Below are 19,525 nucleotides of genomic sequence, written 5' to 3'. Positions count from 1 at the left end.
CAGGAAGCAAGGATCACTGGAGGTCAGCTGTCTCACTGATCACGGGTGAAGCTGAGTGCTGGTTGTCCTGAGATGCTCATAAAGGGGTTAGAGGATGCCTCAAGTCTCAGCGCAGGGGGAGACATGGGGACCTAAGAGGCCATCCCCTTTGTTGCAGCTGAGGAAACTGAAGAGTTTAGGGGTTTACTGGAGAATGTGCAGCCACTTTTGTCCGGAGCCCAGGGTCTCAGTCTTGCCTTAGTCCTAGTGAGAAGGACCACCCCTCATCCTCTCCCAACCTCATCTCTCCCTGCCTTCCCTCTGCAGGTGCAGAAGGTGGGATCCCAGCACATCAAGGCATAGATCAAGGTCACCAAGCCCAAGCCCTCAAGAGTTCCTTCCTCCCTACCCAGCAATCCCACTCCTGGACATCTATACAGAGAAAACCATGACTCAAAAAGACACATGTACTCCAATGTTCATTGCAGCACTATATACAATAGCCAAGACATGGAAACAACCTAACTGTCCATCGACAGAGAAGTGCATAAAGAAGATGTGGTACATATACACAATGGAATACTACTCATCCATTAAAAGGAAAGGGATAACGGCATTTGCAGCAACATGGATGGACCTAGAAATTATCATGCTAAGCGAAGTTAGTGAGACACCAACATCATATGCTATCATTTACATTTGGAATTTAAAAAAAGGACACAATGAATGTCTTTACAGAACAGATACTGACTCACAGACTTTGAAAAACTTACGGTTTCCAAAGGAGACAGGTTGGGGTTGGGGGGATGGGCTGGGGGTTTGGGATGGAAATGCTATAAAATTGGGTTATGATGATCATTGTACAACTATAAATGTAATAAACTTCAATGAGTTAAAAAAAAAAAAACAGGGAGTTCCCATCGTGGCTCAATGGAAATGAATCTGACTAGCATCTGTGACAATGCATGTTCAATCCCTGGCCTCGCTCAGTGGGTTAAGGATCTGGCGTTGCCATGAGCTGTGGTGTAGGTTGCAGAGTCGGCTGGGATCTGAAGTTGAAAAAAAAAAAAACAATAAAAAAGAGTTCCTTTCTCCTTAGAGCTGTTTCTTCACAAAAAGACAACCCCACTGATTTCCACACACCCCGCCCCTACCACAGGGGGTGTTGGTAAACAGGTCCGGTAGCCCCAGAGAGCATTCATATGCTACCATGTTGGCATGGCCAGGCACAAGTTCGTGCAGGCCTTCCTGGATCCCACCGCCATTTGCAGTCTGGTATTGAACCTTTGCAAAGCTTTGCGATTGATCTCTGAGTGAAAAAAACACAGCCCCAAACTAGAAGGAGGCACATGGGAGGGGTGCTATTGCACTTCTTGATCTGGATGCTGTTTGCATGGGTTATTCATTCAGTGAAAACCCATCAGATCGCATGCTTACAGTTTCTACAATTGTCTATATGATTATTATACCTAAAAGGTTTGTTTTTTTTTTTTTAACAGTCTCAAAGACAGGAACACAGGTATCTGGGAAAATCCCAGGCAGAAACATTTTTCTGAGCTGTTGGCAGTCTTTGTTCCCCAGGTACCACTGGGAAGCTCCACTCTGGTAGATTCTTGGGCTAAAGTTAGAGGGTCCTTGACAGCAAGATGAGAAGTGACTTTCAAGGTAAAAGTGACATTCAGGTAAGAAATGACTCCCAGGTTTGCTTACTCTCCTCAGCACTGTCCCAAACCTCAGTGACCCCAAGCATTCTCAGCAGTATTGGGGTAACCAGGTTGGGGGTTCCCAACAGTCAAAATTAAACATTGTGGCCCTAAGAGGACAGGTCAGTGGGATGGGGGAGAAGATGACAGGGTCAGACCAGCACCATCAAGATCCAAGAAGGTGTGCACTTCTTTTCCTTTGGATGTACCCCACTTCATCCCCCTGTTCGCCAAACCCCATCCTAGGCCTCACCCTTCCAAGAGCTGGTTCACCGTCCTTGGAGATGACACTGACCAGGCCATCATAGCAGGAAGACCCATGCACATCCTTCCTATAGCTCTCGTCCTGCCTCACCCCTGAGCTGGGGCTCTCCCAACCCAGCAGGCTCTGCAGCCAAGTGTGGGCTGGTGGAATGAAACAGGACCCAGTGGGCTGAGTAATCCCTCCTTGGTGCATACCTCAGTCCTATAGCTTCTTTGCCACCACAGTGCCTAGCACATGTTGGCTGCTCAGTAAATGCTTAATGAGGAAGGAGGGACCGAAGGCAGGTCTTTCTCCACCCCCGCCCCCGACATACTGCATCATGTGGAGCATGGTAGAAATGTGTGTGACTAACAGGGACATGAATGTGGCTGGAGAGGCTGGGAAGAAATTGGTAGTGGGGATCCTGGCTGGCCAAGAGCCAGGCCTCTGGGTGTGTGTCAGGGGGGAGGGGGGAGTCAGATGTTTGCTATTTTCCCTTATTTGCCTGCTAAGGCCAGGGACAGTCCTGTCACACTGACTTACACACCCAACGTCTGTCCCTTTGATCTGCAGGCTATGCTAGGAGGTGACCCTCAAAATGCCCTGCAGAAGGGGCAGAAGGAGCACAGGGGCTTGCCCTAGGGCTGACTGGCTGGGGGGTTCAGGCATGGGCACAGCTAATGTCCCCTACTCTAGGGTCCTTGGAGTGGCTTCCTTGTGTCCCTAGATGGGTCTATTCCCAACCACTGCAGCTAGTTAGCTACAGCAGCCTCACCAGAAACTGAAGCTATTCCTCTTACCCATTTGCCAGGGCACCACTTTGCAGCCATCTCAGACTAAGCTCCTGTTCTCAGCCCCTCACTGAGTTCCTTGTCTTCTGACCTGTCAAGGCCTGCGGTCAGGCTCAGACCACACTTGGACCTCACCAATGCTCCACCTGACCCTTGCTGGGGGCACTTTTGGTCTCTGTGCCAGTCCCTCTGCTTCTATCCACTTCTGGGCCCCTCCCACAACCCCTCCTGTGCACAGGCAGAGTCCTAAGAGCCCTTCCTAGTCTGCTCTGTAGTTCAGTCTGATGGTCCTTGTTCTACTTTCTTAGAAAGGTGCTCCACCCTCTTCCTGCTGTGGGCACTGCTGATTCAGACAAACGCAAAAACGAGTCCACTATCCGGGTTGCCAATGATGGGTGGATCAGTCCCATCTCAGAGCCTGCAGTGACAAAAACAGTGATCCCAGGGAGACTTTGGGGCCCCAAGGCTCTCAAAGAAGCACCGGGCCCCAGCTGCTCTCTGGTGCCACAGAGCCCCATAAGTCCCTGGAGCTGGAGGCAGGGCTGTCCCCTGGCACTGTCTTTGTTCTCCTTCCCTGAGAAGAGAGCCACACCTGCTTCACCCTGTCTTTCCCTGAACAGACTTGTTTAGGGACCCTTAGGGCTGTAAAGTCAAAGAACTAGAGTCTTGGTTATGAGGATCAGGGCTGAGGCAGCACATCTCGAACCGTAACTGGAGTGTGTTTCTTTTAACACAGTCAATCAAGATATTCTGGGACAAGATATCCCTGGTGGCTCAGTGGTAACAAACCTGACTAGCATCCATGAGGATTCGGGTTTGATACCTGGTCTTGCGCGGTGGGTTAAGGATCCATCATTGCCATGAGCTGGAGTGTAGGTCACAGATGAGGCTCGGATCTAGCATTGCTGCAGCTCTGATTCAACCCCTAGCCTGGGAACTTCCATATACTGCAGGTGCAGCCCTAAAAAGACAAAAAACAAAAACAAAACAAGTTCTGGGACAAATGCATCCTAAGGTCAAAACCAAGTGCGGATAACATTGTGAGGTCTAGCCCCGCTTGGAAGGGGTTGGGGGAGTGGTCACAATGGACAGGAGCATAGTAAAGGCTCTGAGAATGCCTTTGGGAAACTTACTGCATTAAATTCATGATTCCTAAACTTATTTGATTATAGACTTTTTCCCCCCCCAGAACCTGTTAATGGAACACCCATTACACCTTTAGGAACCAAGGTCTGCTCAGCCTCTTTCCTCACCAGGAAAGGTATCAGGGTGGGCCCTGACCCTCACTGCCACTACCCCCAGAAGGTTTGTCCACAGTGTGAAGGCTCTACATCCTCACTACTCAAGTGTGTCCATGGAGCAACAGCATCAGTTGTTGGGATCTTGTTAGAAATGTGGAATCTCAGGCCTCACCCCATACCTACTGATCTGAATCTGCAAGTTAACAAAATCCCCTGGTGATCTAATAAAGGGCAGTTTGAGAAGCACTGTTCTACATCTCCTGTTCTTCCCCCTCCAAGATGGCCAGTTGGTCATGGCCCCAGTTAGGTCAGGGCTCTAGGCCCCATGTCTAGATGCAGTTGACATATTTTGAGCCTTGCGTCTATCTTTGGGAATTCCCCACATTATGAGTTCTCCTTCCCAAGAACCCCTGAGGGGAACCAAAAGGGACTGCCAGATGTCAAAGAGGCCTCATTTTTGCAGAGGCTCATAAAAAAGACCAGGGAGTTCTTCTGGCTTGGCCTCCCGATCCCCGATCAGATGTCTCATCCATAGAGACGCCTGGAGACCTGACGATGGTTATCTTGGGGGTCCAACCAGAGTCACTTCTGAGAGTCAGTCACAGCCTCCCCTAGAAGGTCAGTGGCAATCACAAGGGTCAAACACAGTCACTCTTAGGAGCTTTCCCCTGCCCCCTCCCTGCCCCCATTAACCCCCTCAGGCAGAAGCCAGAAGAAAGGAAAGGGGAGCCAGCATCTAGGGAGAAAACATTTTATTGAGATTTTGCTACTTAAATAGCCACAGAAAGCTGGAAGGACTGAATGGCACTGTCGTCCTGTGCACAGGTCACTAAGGAACCCATGGAGAGGGGAGTTAGGAGGGAGCCTGGCAATGACCAGGGAGGGAGAGAGGACCCTCGATGCAATCTGGAATGAGGACTCTGATAGGAGAGAGAGAGAGAGAGAGAGAGACAGACAGACAGACTAACAGCCTAGATGTCATGAGGGAGGGAGAAGTGGGGGTCAGAGAGGTCACAGCACTCGCGATCACTGGGTCAGAGCCTGTACCACATCTTTCACCAGCATGGTACCGATCACCATCTTCTCACTGTTGACTGTTAGCTGGGCAGCTCCAGTGGGCCGAGCATCCAGGGTCAGCAGGACCAGGCTCCCACTAGTCAGTGTCCTCCCTGCAAACCTGGAGTATGGGTAGAGGAAGGGGCTCAACCCTGGGGCATGGGGCCCCTTCTTCAAACCCAGCCCAAGAGCCAATCTCTTCCCCTCTGCTGGTGGTCAATACCTGTACTCATCAGATGTCCCACAAGGGACACGACCCAGATTGGCAGTGGCTGTCACTTTCTGCACCACGATGTGGTCACTCCGACAGGTGTCGGGCAATGTGAGCTTCTCTGTGATCTCATTCATGCCTGTCAGCTTTCCTGGGGGCAGAGGTCATGATGAGGGCGGGGGGTGGGGGGTGGGGACACCTGCATCTGCCCACTGAGCATCCTCACCAGGTCCTCCTCAGGAGGGGCAGGTCTGAGTCCTCACCGCCTCTCGGACCTGGGCCTCCCTCAGGGAGGCCTGTCAGCCCCCTACCCCACTTAGGGTTCTATCCATATTGCTGACCAAAGACTCATTTGGCATCTGGGCCACCAGCCCCTTGGGAGGAGCCAATGGACTTGGTGGCCAGTTAGTACTTAGAGGTTGCCTCCACCTGGTTCCAACATCCTTTGGTTGTTCCTGGTTGGCTCTCCAACCCAAGTTCACATGTCTCCCAGCTCCTGGAGGCTGAGTCCTTTTAAAGAGATGACTAGTGGCTGCTGCTGGTCCTTACCAGATGGGCCAGAGTCCAGTCGTCACATGCAGCCCTCATAAGTAGCAAAATTTCACCTGTGGCAAGTTTTCAGACCCGGCTAGGGCTCCTGAGGCCCCTGGGCACTCACAGCACCCTCAGAAACCCTCTCTCTATAGGGCTGACCTTTCTTCTCCGCTCACACTCTAGCCAGCCTGTGCGCTGCTCTGTCCCCCTCTTGCCCACCTCCTCATCAGTCTCTCTCTCCTGGTCCTGCTGCTTCCTCCATTCTTCTCCTTTTAAGAATGAACATCCCTCTTCTGTTGCTTTCATCCTCTCCCTTCTTGACTAGTTACCTTTTCTTGCCCCTATACCTTTAGTCTGTCCATGTTCAAGTCTCCCTGTTGCTAAGAAAACCTCTCCAGAAGCAAGATCCCTCATCATGCCAGTGCTACGTCTGCTTCCCCATTCACGGTCAAGGTCCTCCAAAGCGGACTCCATTTCTTCAAGCCCTGGTCTCTCTCAACCCACGACAACTGGCCTCAGTCCCCACTCTCTCTGTGTTGTCAGTAGCTTCCTATCTTCTGGATCTGAAGGTCTTTGCCTATCCTGGCCTATAGACCAGCCAAGGCTATCTTCCACTGCCTCATTGCTCATGGTTCTCCTCCCACCTCTTGGTCTATTCCTTCTCTTCTCCCTCCTCCTGCCCTTTTTCTCATGAAGAATGAAGCTTTTCCTCAAAGAAGGTCTTTGGCCTTCTTATCTTTCCACCCATTTCTCTCCCAGGGTGATCTCACTCATATTCACAGCTTCAGTTACCACCTCTAGGCTCCTGACTCCAGCCTAAGAGTGTTTCCTGAGAGTTGCGTGCTAAACACCTCCTCCTGAATTTCCCAAATCTATTTCAAAAGTGGCTTACCCGAAACTAACAAAGATCTTCCCTGTACCTTACACAACTCACTCTTCTTTCTTCCAGATCAGGGGTTTAGCAAATTTCAGCATGAAGGCCAAGGACAACCCACTGCCTGCATGGCTCACAATGTTTTTTTAAATATTTTTTAAGTGTGGAAGTGAAAATCAAAAGATAGATATTTCATGACACATGAAAATTATACAAAATTCAATTTTACGTGTCTATAAATAGAATTTTAATGGAACACAGCCATACTCATTCATTTACGTATTATCTGTGGCTGTTCTTAGGTTACAAAAGCATATTGCAGCAGAGATCCAGAAAGCCTAAAACATTCGTTTTATGACTACCCACTGCAGAAAAAGTTAACCAAGCCCTGGTCCAGGTGAACGGCACTGCCATTCTCCCCACCATCTAAGCCAGACATTCTAAAGCCATGATATGTCTCCTCTCTTCTTTCATAGGGCAAATGCCTGAGGCTTCTTTCTCTTCCACCTCAGCCTTTCATTATTTTTGCTGCGGCTCTAATCCTCATCCTCACCACCTCTCATCAGAACTATTGCAATAGCCTTATTAACTGGTCACAGAATTTAGTCCAAAGTCACAAACCAAGCAAGGGGCAGGTTCAGAACTCAAAGCCAGGACCCATGAAGCCCCATCTTTTCTCCCACTTCTGATGTTCTGCCTCTTTTTCCTGCTGCAGATGATCTCAACTCCAGTCCTAGCTGTAAATGGTGCCAGATCCCTCTTTCTGGAGCAGAGGTCTCACCTTGGCCCCTTCCTCACTCAAAAAACTTCAGTCATTCCTCCACAGCTACAAAAATGAAGTCAACAGTCTTTCTCTCTCTAATGATGGAAATGGACCCAATAACTTCTGTGACCCCTTTCCAGCTCTGAAATTTAAGGGCTGAAATATTTTAGCCTAGCATTTAAGGCTTCCAGAAACTAGTCCAGACATATTTTCAGCTTTGTTCTCACTATTCCCCAGTGCTAAGGACTGCTCTATTCCCCAGAGCAAACTGCTCCCCTCCACTCCTCCTGTAAAATTTCACTAACACCTACTCTTAATGTTTTTTGCAGCTGGAATTCTGGCCTAGAATTTTCTGCCTAGCTGAGTCCCAACTCTCTCCAAGGCCTCACTGAAGGGTCCTGGCCTCTGTGAAGCTTTTGCTGGAGCCACAGGCTGTGAGGCCTCCCTCTGTCTGCAGGAACTGAGGCTCCCTGAGCATGACCATATGGAGGAGCTGAATGAGCCCCAGAGGATGTCCTGAGTGCCCTCCCTGCCCACCACATGGAGCACTCACCCTGTTCCTTCTTGAACTCGTTCTCACTCATGAATACGGGGGCCATCAGCTCCCCAACAGGTGGCTGAATGGAGACATAGAACTGTCGGGTTTGGGTGCTGGGAAGGGTGGGAGGAGACAGAGGGAGAGGGAGTGAGGCCAGCTGCTCTCTCCTCACCTCCCACGTTGTCCAGAGGCAGAGCTGAGAAGCAGCAGGAGAGGCATCAGGGCATCCCTGAGGTCCTGCAATGCCTTCCCGACCCAGCAGATCATAGGGTGTCCCCATGTGCCACACCCCCAGCTCCAATTAATTTTGACCCCACCTCTCCCCAGCCATCCTCCTACTCCCCCATGAGGAGGACACATACCACAGCTGGAAGTTGGCCGCCTGGGTTGAGTCACAGAAGTTGATGCCCATGATAGCAGTGGCAGACTCTCCAGGTGCCAGGGACTCTGCAGCCATGTGAGGCAGGGCAAGGGGGATAGGGAGATGCCATCAGCTGGTAGGCCTGGAACCCAGGCCCCCTCTCCCCTCCACTGCCAGAGCTGACCATCCCGCTATGGAATCCTGGTTTTCTGGGCTCCTAGAGACTGTGCCTGGATTTTTCCTGAAGCCTAAACATGCTTCCCCATTTAGTCCCTCACCCCATTTAGTCAGTGCTGAAACAACCCAGCCTCGAGCCCCTCATGCCCTAATGTGGACTCACTCATGTCCTAGTCTATCTTGTGCACAAGGGCATGGGTTGTGTTAGATGCCACCTCCATGCCTCCAGAGCCTAGACTCTGGCCTGGCAAGAGGGGGGGCTTCAGCAGCCACCAAAAGTCCAACCCCCTCCCCGGAACCTCCTTTGCCACCATGTCCAAGTCCCTTCCGCACCAATTTCAGGAAATTCCTGGATGCTTATGCCAGCAGGCAGTTTGGGGGTGCCCACGTGCAGGCCTTTGATGGGGGTATCAGAGCTGTTGGAGAAGTGGATGTGCACTGACACCATGTGGGGGTCCCCAGAGAAAGGCTGGCGGCTGAAGGTGTAGTCCACAGCCAGCCCCTCGCCAGCCACCCGGTGCAGCAGCTCCTGCCTCCCGACACCCGACACTGGACTCAGCAGCTAGAGGGGAGGGGGATATGGAAAGGAACAAGAAGGAGAGACCATGACCCAGCCTTGTCCCCACCTCTGGTCCCAGCAACAGGGACTCAAAGCTATCCCCTCTGCCACCCCCTTTCCACAAATCCACACCACAGGGTGCTGCACAGAGCTGTGTCCCTGCCCCAGCTCAGTCCCTCCCCATTCCACTCACAGAGGGTGCCAGGGGTGAGTCTGTGAGTGTCAGGCCCTCCAGGTCAGCGGCCAGACTGGTGGACACAACCGCAGGGGGAGACACAGGCTGGATACTGGGAGGGGTGACTGTGGGAGTGAATGAGGAAGATTGATGGGGGGGGGGCAGAGTGGAATTGGAGCAGGGAGCCCAAGCTTCGGGAACAGGCAGTTCAGCACCACGGACAGCGTGGCACATGGCAGCTGGGTGCCTACCCGCTCCTGATCCCAACCCCACACCTGGGGAGGGGTCCTGCTGCCTTCAGGCCCAAAGAAGTATTCCATCTGCTCCCCCACCCCGAAACCCCGAGGAACCCAGTCTAGACACCCACAGACCTTCCTAAGTCATACTCCCCAGGACTTAGACCGCCCAACTCACAGTCCTCTAGATCAAGCAGGGAGATCTCCTTGGCTGCAGGTGCACTTTTGCTACTGGAAGGCTGAAATGGGAAGAGAAAAATGGGATGTGAGTGTGGAAGAGGAGTACCTGGGCTGCTCTGAGTGGTGGAGAGATGCCTGGGCCTGGCCCAGAAGTGGGGAGGGCCCTGGTCCATGAGCCCGCCCCATTCCAGCCCCAAGGCTCTCACTGTTTTTTTCCTCCAGGAGGCAGGTTCCACCTGCTCCTCCTCAGTCTCCGATGTCATCTCAGACTCCGACGAGCTGCTGCTGGAGTCGCTGCCCTCATCTGAGGACGAGCCGCCTTCTTGTCCCTCTGGCACCTTCTTCCTCTTCTTCATCTGCCTCTTCTTACCTTCCTCCTCACTCTGGTCACTGGAGGGAGGGTGCAAGCAGGGATCAGGCTCAACCTGGGAGGCCTTTCCTCACAGAAGAGCAGGGAAAGCCTTGACATTGGGGGGTGCAGGTGGGGAGCCTGGGCCAGTGGGCTCCCCACCTGAGCTCCTGTGCCTGGGCCGCAGTGAGAGCTTTAGACTGGCCTGTGTCAGCCAGGACCCTACCCCAACTCCTTCTCCATGCTGCCCCAAGAGGCAGCAGGCCTGTCGCTGAGACTCCCCATAGCCATCAGCTGAGTCCACCGGGTGGGGGTGTCTGCAGGCCCCAGCAGCTCATGAGGAGGCTCGGGGTTTTTTGGGGACTGGCTAAGGCTGAGTGTTAGCCTTTCTTTTCCAGAAGAAGAAGCCCTGCAGTCATCTTACCTCTCACTGCTCCTCCCTTTCTCCTCATCCTCATCCTGGTCTTCATTGTCGGACTCACTGCTGGACCCCCCAGAGCCGCTCTCACTGCTGCTCTTACTGTCCGATTCACTCTCAGACTCTGGGTCTGTGGAGGCAGGGATGGTCTCAGGTTTCCCTCCCTCATGTACAGGGCTCCTGGGTGCCCAGCTTCAGACTGCACTTTTCCCGGCCTGCTCCTCGCCCCAGAGGCCATCCCAGATGAAAAGGACATGGGGGGACCTGTATGGATAGAGACCTACCCAAGCACACACACATCTGGGCTGAGCAGTTCCTTAGGTGCATAACACACCTTCAGGTGCACACAAGCAGGTGCACAACCCCTTGGACACGTGACCCTATAAAACAGGCGGGTGCACACACTCCAGTCAGCCAGCCACCAGGCACACACACAGGCAGGAGCACAGGGCCCCAGCTCTCCCCATCATCTCACCACTGTCTGCGGACTCGGTGGGGCCGGACTCTCCCTCGGAGTCTGAGTAGAAGGGTTTCTCCTTCTCCTTCCTTTTCTCCCTACTGGAGCACTTGGTCCATTCAGGTACCTGGAGATGGACGGGGAGGGGGAGGAAAGCACAAGGCCCTCTTATCCTTCACCCTAGCTCTTCTCAGGACCCACGCAGTTCTGTCCCCAAGAGGAAATAATGCGGGAAGGAAAGGGACGCTGTCCACGGAGGGGAGGGTATGCTGCTCACAGAGGGGCCCTGCCAACAAGGAAGACACAGCATGTAGGGAAGGCACAGGGGTGCAGCACACGAGGCAAGGGCAGGGGGCAGCACAGGCTGGGAGAGAACACCGCACACAGAGCAGAGGGCCCACAGCACACGGGGGCAGGGGGACCTCGGTGTATTCGCCCAACAGGCCCACGTGGGTCTCAATGAGGGAGAGATCTTCTTCCTGCGTGTGGGGAGGGTGTCAGGAGGGCCGTGCCCACCCTCCCAGGGCCCCCTGCTGTCTGTCCTCCCGCATGCCCCACTCAGCCTTTCGCCCCTGCTGACCTCCACATTGCGCACAGATGGGTCCGGGGCTTCCTCCGGCCAGTCTGGGAGCTCCTGGTAGCCTGTGGCCTTGGCATTGAGCAGGTGGGACAGTGAGCCCAGCTGGAAGTGGTCCCGGTCTGGGGACAGGGTGAGAGATCAGGGTGGTAGTGGCAGTGAGGAAATGGCCCGGGCATTATTTCCTATCAGGATGGGGCAGCGATGCTGGCGGGAACGCCCAGCCAGACGGAAGGAGGCGGTGGACCTGTCCCCTAATGACTCTTCGGCCCTGACTCAACCTCCAGGCCCACATGCTGGAATGACGGTTGTATGGCCCAACGCCAGCTGGGGCTGAGGGGCAGGGGAAACAGGGACTGAAGTAGAGGGCAGTGGGGAGGATGCAGGGCCCAGAGCTGCTGCTGGCCTGTCCGCCCAGGTCTGCCTGCTGGGGAGGCAGAAATGTGAATGTGGCTTCCCTTCCAGTGCAGCTGGGGCTGGGCTGCTGCAGAGCTGGGCTCAGGAAGGAGGCCTGCTTGGGGCGAAGCAACTGTGAATCCGGGGCTGGCCAGGCTGGGTCAAAGGGCAGGAGCCATGTCTGCTCAGGCCCTGGACTCCATGGGGGAGGGGTGAGCATTCCAGATGCGAGTGGGAGGGAGTTAGGGCCAGAGGAGGGCAACACTGAGACCTGTAGCTGGGGTGGTGCTGAGGAGGACAAAAGCACCAGTCCCCTTCCTCCTGGGGGTTTTCACATCCTGCCCCACCCTGGCCTAGAATCTTCCTATACCTGAGATCCACGGCAGAGAAAACGCAGAACAAAAAGACATGCAAGAGGAGTTCTTGTCATGTTCAGTGGTTAATGAGCCTGGCTAGCATCCATGAGGATGCAGGTTCCATCCCTGGCCTCACTCAGTGGGTTAAGGATCAGGCATTGCCATGAGCTGTGGTGTAGGTTGCAGACGAGGCTCAGATCCTGCATTGCTGTGGCTGTGGTGTAGGCCAGCAGCTTTAGCTCCGATTCAACCCCTAGCCTGGGAACTTCCATATGTTGTGAGTGTGGCCATTAAAGCCAAAAGAAAAAAAAAAAGACACGCAAGAGGACCGAGTTTTATGAAGGAGGCTCCCCTTCTGGGTAGGTTCCTGAGTCCACGGAGCAGAGCCGGTGGGGGATACTTCTCTCAGAACAATTGTTAGGGGAGAACAGCCCGAGAAAAGAGGGAAGGCTAAGGACTTGGGGTCTGGGTTGACCTCTAGGGACAGCCCACTAAGCGCAGGCAACTGCTTTCTCAGGACTCATACAAACACAGCCCTCTTGGAGTTCCCACCGTGACGCAGCAGAAACAAATTCGACTAGGAACCATGAGGTTGCCGGTTCGATCCCTGGCCTCATTGAGTGAGTTAAGGATCTGGCATTGCTGTGAGCTGTGGTGCAGGTTACAGACGTGGCTCGGATCCCATGTTGCTGTAGCTGTGGTGTAGGCCAGGGACATAGCTCCAATTAGACCTCTAGCCTGGGAACCTCCATATGCCACAGACGCGGCTCTAAAAAGCAAAACAAACAAACAAACAAACAAACAAACAAACCCTCTCCTTTGTGTGGTGTTTCACTTCTTGCCTTCCTGAGCCCTTAGGATGGTATACAGGGCCTGCCTGGGGAGGTGGGTGCAAAGGGAGAGGAGCCAGGAGCCCATCCTGCCTGGGAGGGCAGAGACTCAGGTGAGACGATGCTAGTGGTGCTTTTAAGCAGGTCAAAGGGGCAGGCCAGTCGGCAGGACTAGCATTTTTCCAGAAGTCCTGGCCACCGGAGCCTGATGCCTGGCTAAGACTGAGACCTCAGGGGGAAGGGCTGGGTCTGGGGTGCCAGCCAATTCACCGTCCCCACCCCCAACCCCCGGGAAGGTTCCCATTGATTTCAGCTCCCACCTTTGAAGGATGACTCCAAGACTGGGGCTGGTTTGGGCGCCAGGAAAAGCTTCTTGGCATGGCGGCTGAGGGCCCCGCCCTGCTCCGAAGGGACAATGAGCTGCCGGGTGAAGCGCGCTCGGTCTCGGATGTCGTAGTTCTGATCATACTTGGCCAGACTCAGCACATACTGGGTCAGCAGCTTGGTCTGGGGGACAAGAGGTGGGTCAACAGCCATCACAGAGGGCGGGGACACAGAAGGTCTCTGAACCAGATTCTTGGTTTTTTGTGGGGTTTTTTTTGGCTTTTGTCTTTTTAGGGCAGCATATGGAGGTTCCCAGGCTAGAGGTTGAATGGGAGCTGTAGCCGCCGGCCTACACCACATCCACAGCACCTCCAGATCCAAGCCGTGTCTGCGACCTACACCACAGGTCAGGACAGTCCCAGATCCCTAACCCATTGAGCAAGACCAGGGATCGAACCCACAATCTCATGTGAACCAGATTCTTTAAGCCAACAGCTCCAAGCAGTGCTGTCCCCACCCCTCTTTTGCTCCCACCCTGCCCCCGTGCCAGACCCTGAGTTTTCCTCACCTCTTCAGCCCTGAACCCTGACCCCCACTTTGAAAACTGTCTTGGGCCAGCAAAAGACATTGCCCTTCTGCAACCCTCCCTTTTGGCCCTAGATACCATTCTTCTCAGGTTTATGGTCCCTGCTGCCCCAGGCCCACTCCTACCCAGCCTGGTCCAGGCTGGCCCAACCTCTCTATGCTTGGGTGCCACAGAGAGGAAAGTCTGCATTATTCTGCAAGACCTCAGTTTCCAGGCTCTAGCTTCCCCTGTCTGGTTCAGGGGAAACTAGACAACAAAAAGAGAAAGTAGGAACACAAAGGAATCCCCTTGGCGGGGGCTGCCCTCATACCCCACTGAGCCACATAGTAGATTCAGAGCAGCCCAGGGATCTCAGAGGCCATAATCCCCCCCAGAAGGTTCTCTGTGTGTGTGTGTGTGTGTGTGTGTGTGTGTGTGTGTGTGTGTGTGTGTGTCTTTTTAGGGCTGTACCCACAGCATATGGAGGTTCCCAGGCTAGGGGTCTAATTGGAGCCACAGCTGCCGGCCTAAACCACAGCCACAGCCAACACCAGATCAGAGCCGAGTCTGCAAACTACCCCAGAGCTCACGGCAATGCTGGATCCTTAATCCACTGGGCGAGGCCAGGGATCAAACCCGCAACCTCATGGTTCCCAATCGGATTTGTTTTCACTGCGCCATAATGGAAACTCCCCCTAGAAAGTTCTAATGAGATCAGAACAAATTGCAGCTGCCTATGGGTTTGCTAAAGTCACATGGGATTCACAGTCTGCAGTCAAGGCAGCCATATCCCAGACCCCAAATCTCAATTTCTGCCCTGATCCTGACCTAGTCTAACTTGTCTTTACAAAATGACGGTGGTAGCCATCATTTATGGAATGCCCTCTAGTGCTAAGGACCCTGCTCCGTCCTTCACAATCTAATGCAATCTCTACAACCCTTCTAGGAGGTGGTGGCTACTGCCCCCATTTACAGAGGAGAAGCAGAGCCATGTGACTTTTCCCAGGTTAAGGTGCTAGTCAGGGCTGCACCCAGGCCGGGACCCACCAAAGCTGGCACTCTACCTGCTTTCCCCCACTGCCTACATCCGTGGCTGCCCCCATCCAGGTCTCCATCCCTTTTGACCTAGACAATCAAAAACCACAAAGTAGCATTGCTGTCTGTGGCTGTGGTGTAGGCAAGTGGCTATGACTCCAAGTCAACCCCTAGCCTGGGAAACTCCATATGCTGTGAGTGTAGCCCTAAAAAAAAAGACAAAAACAAAAACAAACAAACAAAAAAATTCACAAAGTATATCCATCCTGTGTCACCACAGCCAGAGTACCTGGCAAAATTTTTTTCTTTTCTTTTGTCTTTTTAGGGCCGCACCCTGGCACATGGAAGTTCCCAGGCTCGGGGTCAGAGTTGTAGCTGCTGGCCTATGCCACAGCCCCAGCAATGTGCAACCTACACCACAGCTCACGGCAATGCCGGATCCTTAACTCGCTGAGCAAGGCCAGGGATCGAACCTGCGTCCTCATGGATACTAGTCAGTTTTGTTACCACTGAGCCACGATGGGAGCTCCTGGGGAGATTCTGAGGGGTTGGGAGCAGCAAACTGACTCTGAGGCCTTCCTGAGGTTTCTGGTTATTTGGTGTTAGATCAAGCCTTGGACATGGCTGATCCAGGTAACCTGGCAGGGGCATCGGGAAGATGTCCATGAGGAACAGAGCCCCAAGATGTTGGCCCAGAGTCAGAGCTACTGCTGTGGCAAAACTCTTGTGAGCTACCATGACTCCACTCCTTCCTACACCATGGCCCATGCGGACTTGGGTGGCCTCACATTCAGCTCAGTCCCTTCCTCTGTTGTGGCCCCTGCAACCCTGTTTTCATCTCAGATAAGTACTCCAAACCCTATACTCCCTAGAATGCCACCATCAAAATGGACTTCATCACAGACCTGCCTCTCCTTAGCCAGACCCCATCTCACCAGCCAAGGCTGGCAGATGCCCTTAACAACATATTTCATTATCAAGAGGCTGCTGATCTCCTTCCACAGACTTCCCAGCGGGCTGATCAGATCCTCTCTCCCCTCAAGTCCTTGACTAGTTCTGGAACGAAGTGTTCAGGATTTTGATCCATCCACAGTCTTTTTTCTTTTTGTCTTTTTAGAGCTGCACCTGCAGCATATGGAGGTTCCCAGGCTTGGGGTTGAACCAGAGCTGTAGCTGCTGGCCTATGCCGCAGCCACAGCAATGTCAGATCCGAGCCACGTCTGCGACCTACACCACAGCTCATGGCAATGCCACTTCCTTAACCCACAGAGTGAGGCCAAGGATCGAACCTGCATCCTCTTGGATGCTAGTCAGATTCGTTTCCTCTGAGCCATGATGGGAACTCTTGTCCACAATCTTAACTGCATGTCGACAACCCACATGAGAAGGGACTGCTCCACCCACCTCAACACTGCAGGATTTGCCTATAACAGGCAAACATCACCCTGCATCCATTATGGCATCCAGTCTGCAGCATCAAGACCCTCAACTCACCTAGCCAGTGTGTGTACAAGAATTATAGGCTGCTCAAGAGGACTGAGAAGAGGCTTCACTGCACTAAGAACAGAATAAAGCTCTCACTGAGCAGTGGGCTCCAGGTGCCAGGGAGAATTTTAAGTGGGGAACATTCATTGATGCCTTTTTAAGAACCTATGCCAGTGTAACTGCTACCTGGCAAGTGCCTGTTAAATCATGCTGGGGAAAACAGCTCTTCAAAAAAAAGAATTAAAATACATTCTCACCTCACACACTACATTAAAATAAGCTCTAGATGGAGATGTGGCAGATGGACGCCAAAGTCCTCCCCCACAATCCCTGCCTCCGGATGCTCAGGCCTTGATCTCCACCCCCTTGATTGTGGGCAAGACCTGCGATGTGCTTCTGACTGATAGAATGTGGCAAAAGTGACTGGGGGCAAGAGGCAAGCCCATAATTACATTTCATTATACAAGACTCCAGCCTTGCTGGCAGACTGGCTCTAGCGACTTGTTTCCCTTGTGGCGCTGAAGAAATAAGCAGCGATGGAGGAGCCACATGGCGGGGAGCTGAGGGTGGTCTCCAGCTGACAACCAGCAAGAAGCCAGGGCCTTGTCCTACCACCAACCCCGTGATCAGAGCCTCCAGATGAGAGCCCAGACTGGACCGGCACCTCAGCTGGAGCCTCGCATACGAACCATGGAAATAGAAAATAAACATGTTGTTTTGAGCTATAAGTTTATGGCACTTTATTACACAGCAGCAGAAAACTAATACTGTGGATTTGAAAATACAAAAATAGAAGTTCCCGTCGTGGCATAGCAGAAACGAATCTGGCTAGGAACCATGAGGTTTCAGGCTCAATCCCTGGCCTCCCTCAGTGGGTTAAGGATCCGGCGTTGCCATGAGCTGCAGTGTAGGTCACAGATGTGGCTCAGATCTGGTGTAGGCTGGCAGCTACAGCTCCGATTAGACCCCTAGCCTGGGAAACTCCATATGCCATGGGTGCGGCCTTAAAAAGACAAAAGACGGAAAAAAAAAAATGGAAAAAAATCTGGAGGAAATTATACATGAAAAATTTAATTGATATGTGAATGTGGAAACAATTTTATAAATATAAGGCATTGGGAGGAAACAGAAATGAAAAGATTAATGTATTAAAAAAGACATAAATGGAGTTCCCGTCGTGGCACAGTGGTTAATGAATCCGACTAGGAACCATGAGGTTGCGGGTTCGGTCCCTGCCCTTGCTCAGTGGGTTAACGACCCGGCGTTGCCGTGAGCTGTGGTGTAGGTTGCAGACTCGGCTCGGATCCCCCGTTGCTGTGGCTCTGGCGTAGGCTGGCGGCTACAGCTCCGATTTGACCCCTAGCCTGGGAACCTCCATATGCCGCGGGAGTGGCCCAAGAAATAGCAACAACAACAACAACAAAAAGACAAAAAAAAACCCCAAAAAAACAAACAAACAAACAAACAAACAAAAAAAGACATAAATTTATCAATTCTGGATGACTATACATAGGCACCAACCTTTTTAAAAAGCTACAGAGATATAAAATTAATGGTGATCTTTTCTAAGTGGCAGACCTATGGGTAATTTAAACTTTTTTTGTTTTTTGGCCATGTCCATGATATGCAGAAGTTCCTGGGCCAGGGATTGAAGTCACGCCACCACAACAGCAGTGACAATGCTGTTATCCTTGATCCATTGAGCCACCAGAGAGCTCCTAATTTAAACTTTTAATTAATATTTTTCTGAATTTTCCAAATGTTTTATGATGAGCATGCATTTCTTTTATGATATTTAAAAAGTTATTAACTTTTTAAAAATACTGCAGAGCCTAGCAGAATCTTCCATCCACTGTAGAGGCCAGATTCTCCCCCCTATATCTCACCATGGCCAAGCAGATTCTCCCTCCATATCTCACCAGGCATACAAAAGCAAACTCACCTCCAAAAGCATTCCAGGCAGTTGCCCCAAGTGACTGTAATCGCTACTGCCACCCCAAGCCCTGTCAGTGTGTCTTCTGCTAGCGGCCTTGTGGCTTCTGACCTAGAACCTGATTATCTGTTAAACAACAGAGGAGCACAGCTCATTGGTCATCTCCTTGGCCTCAGCCTGGGCCAGAATCTGAGAGGCAATGGGGATCAGCAAGTGGGTGGGTGGGTGGGGGATGGCTGAGTTGTTGTGGCCCTGTGGCAGGTCCAGAATGTCACCCATGGTACCGGGATGGGGAAAATTTCACTGGTGTTTTACACAGAGGGCCAAGGGCACATCCAAACCAACTCCCTCCTAGTAGGTCAAGAATTCCCCTTCCTCCACCACTCCCAGAACAGGCTGGGAAGAAAGAAAAAGATGGGGAGGGTGGGAGGGAGGAGGAAAGCTCTTTATTGAGTCAAAGAACTATTCTGGAGTTCCCGTCGTGGCGCAGTGGTTAACGAATCTGACTAGGAACCATGAGGTTGCGGGTTCGGTCCCTGCCCTTGCTCAGTGGGTTAACGATCCGGCGTTGCCGCGAGCTGTGGTGTAGGTTGCAGACGCGGCTCGGATGGCTCGGATCCCACGTTGCTGTGGCTCTGGCGTAGGCCGGTGGCTACAGCTCCAATTCGACCCCTAGCCTGGGAACCTCCATATGCCGCGGGAGCGGCCCAAGAAATAGCGACAACAACAACAACAACAACAACAACAACAACAACAACAACAACAACAAAAAGAACTATTCTAAGGGGCCTGTGCCTGGAAGGACTGGCCTTCAGGTGAAGGGCATCTGAAGGTCAGTGTCCACTTGCCTGAACGGATGATTCTGGGTGGCCTGATGGGGACTGAGACCTTGTGTCCCCTATTAGAGGGATTGAGCCATCTATACCTACAGCTCTCTGTGCCATCCTGACCACAGCTCTCATTGCTTGGCAGTTTGTGCTGTCTCCGCTACTTGACTATGAGCATTTGGAGGCCAGGAAGCATGTTTTGCTCATTGTCATTACCTCAGGACTCAGCTCAGTGCCGGGTATAATAGGCACTCAGGAAATGGATGTTAAATAAATTAATGAATAAATGAATATGTAGCTAGCAGTGACAACTTGGGGGAATGCCATGTGGCCGCCCCCAGGCTTAGGAAA

At 52.5% G+C, this 19,525-nt stretch overlaps 1 protein-coding gene across 4 annotated transcripts in view; it reads right to left on the bottom strand.

The window, feature by feature from the left end:
- Positions 1 to 4,693: 4,693 nt before the first annotated feature.
- Positions 4,694 to 19,525, bottom strand: part of AP3B2 (adaptor related protein complex 3 subunit beta 2) — a 91,729-nt gene continuing 76,897 nt past the window's right edge. For 3 of the 4 annotated variants that reach the window (XM_047795934.1, XM_047795935.1, XM_047795936.1), the window contains 12 exons: positions 13,326 to 13,512; positions 11,427 to 11,545; positions 10,865 to 10,973; positions 10,396 to 10,519; positions 9,829 to 10,012; positions 9,621 to 9,681; positions 9,225 to 9,331; positions 8,806 to 9,034; positions 8,297 to 8,381; positions 7,950 to 8,047; positions 5,238 to 5,376; positions 4,694 to 5,135 (listed from right to left, as the gene is read on the bottom strand). In XM_047795934.1, the coding sequence (XP_047651890.1) occupies positions 4,985 to 5,135; positions 5,238 to 5,376; positions 7,950 to 8,047; positions 8,297 to 8,381; positions 8,806 to 9,034; positions 9,225 to 9,331; positions 9,621 to 9,681; positions 9,829 to 10,012; positions 10,396 to 10,519; positions 10,865 to 10,973; positions 11,427 to 11,545; positions 13,326 to 13,512 (1,593 nt within the window). In that variant the 3' untranslated portion in view covers positions 4,694 to 4,984. Of the gene's footprint in view, positions 5,136 to 5,237; positions 5,377 to 7,949; positions 8,048 to 8,296; positions 8,382 to 8,805; positions 9,035 to 9,224; positions 9,332 to 9,620; positions 9,682 to 9,828; positions 10,013 to 10,395; positions 10,520 to 10,673; positions 10,736 to 10,864; positions 10,974 to 11,426; positions 11,546 to 13,325; positions 13,513 to 19,525 lie in introns of those variants that run through there. The other variant, XM_047795938.1, reaches the window with a different exon arrangement.

This window comes from Phacochoerus africanus, chromosome 9 (genome assembly GCF_016906955.1).
Source record: "Phacochoerus africanus isolate WHEZ1 chromosome 9, ROS_Pafr_v1, whole genome shotgun sequence".
In the NCBI taxonomy this organism is placed as follows: domain Eukaryota; kingdom Metazoa; phylum Chordata; class Mammalia; order Artiodactyla; family Suidae; genus Phacochoerus; species Phacochoerus africanus.
Note: the sequence above shows the minus strand (reverse complement) of the source record. Positions and strands in the feature narration are given on the sequence as shown.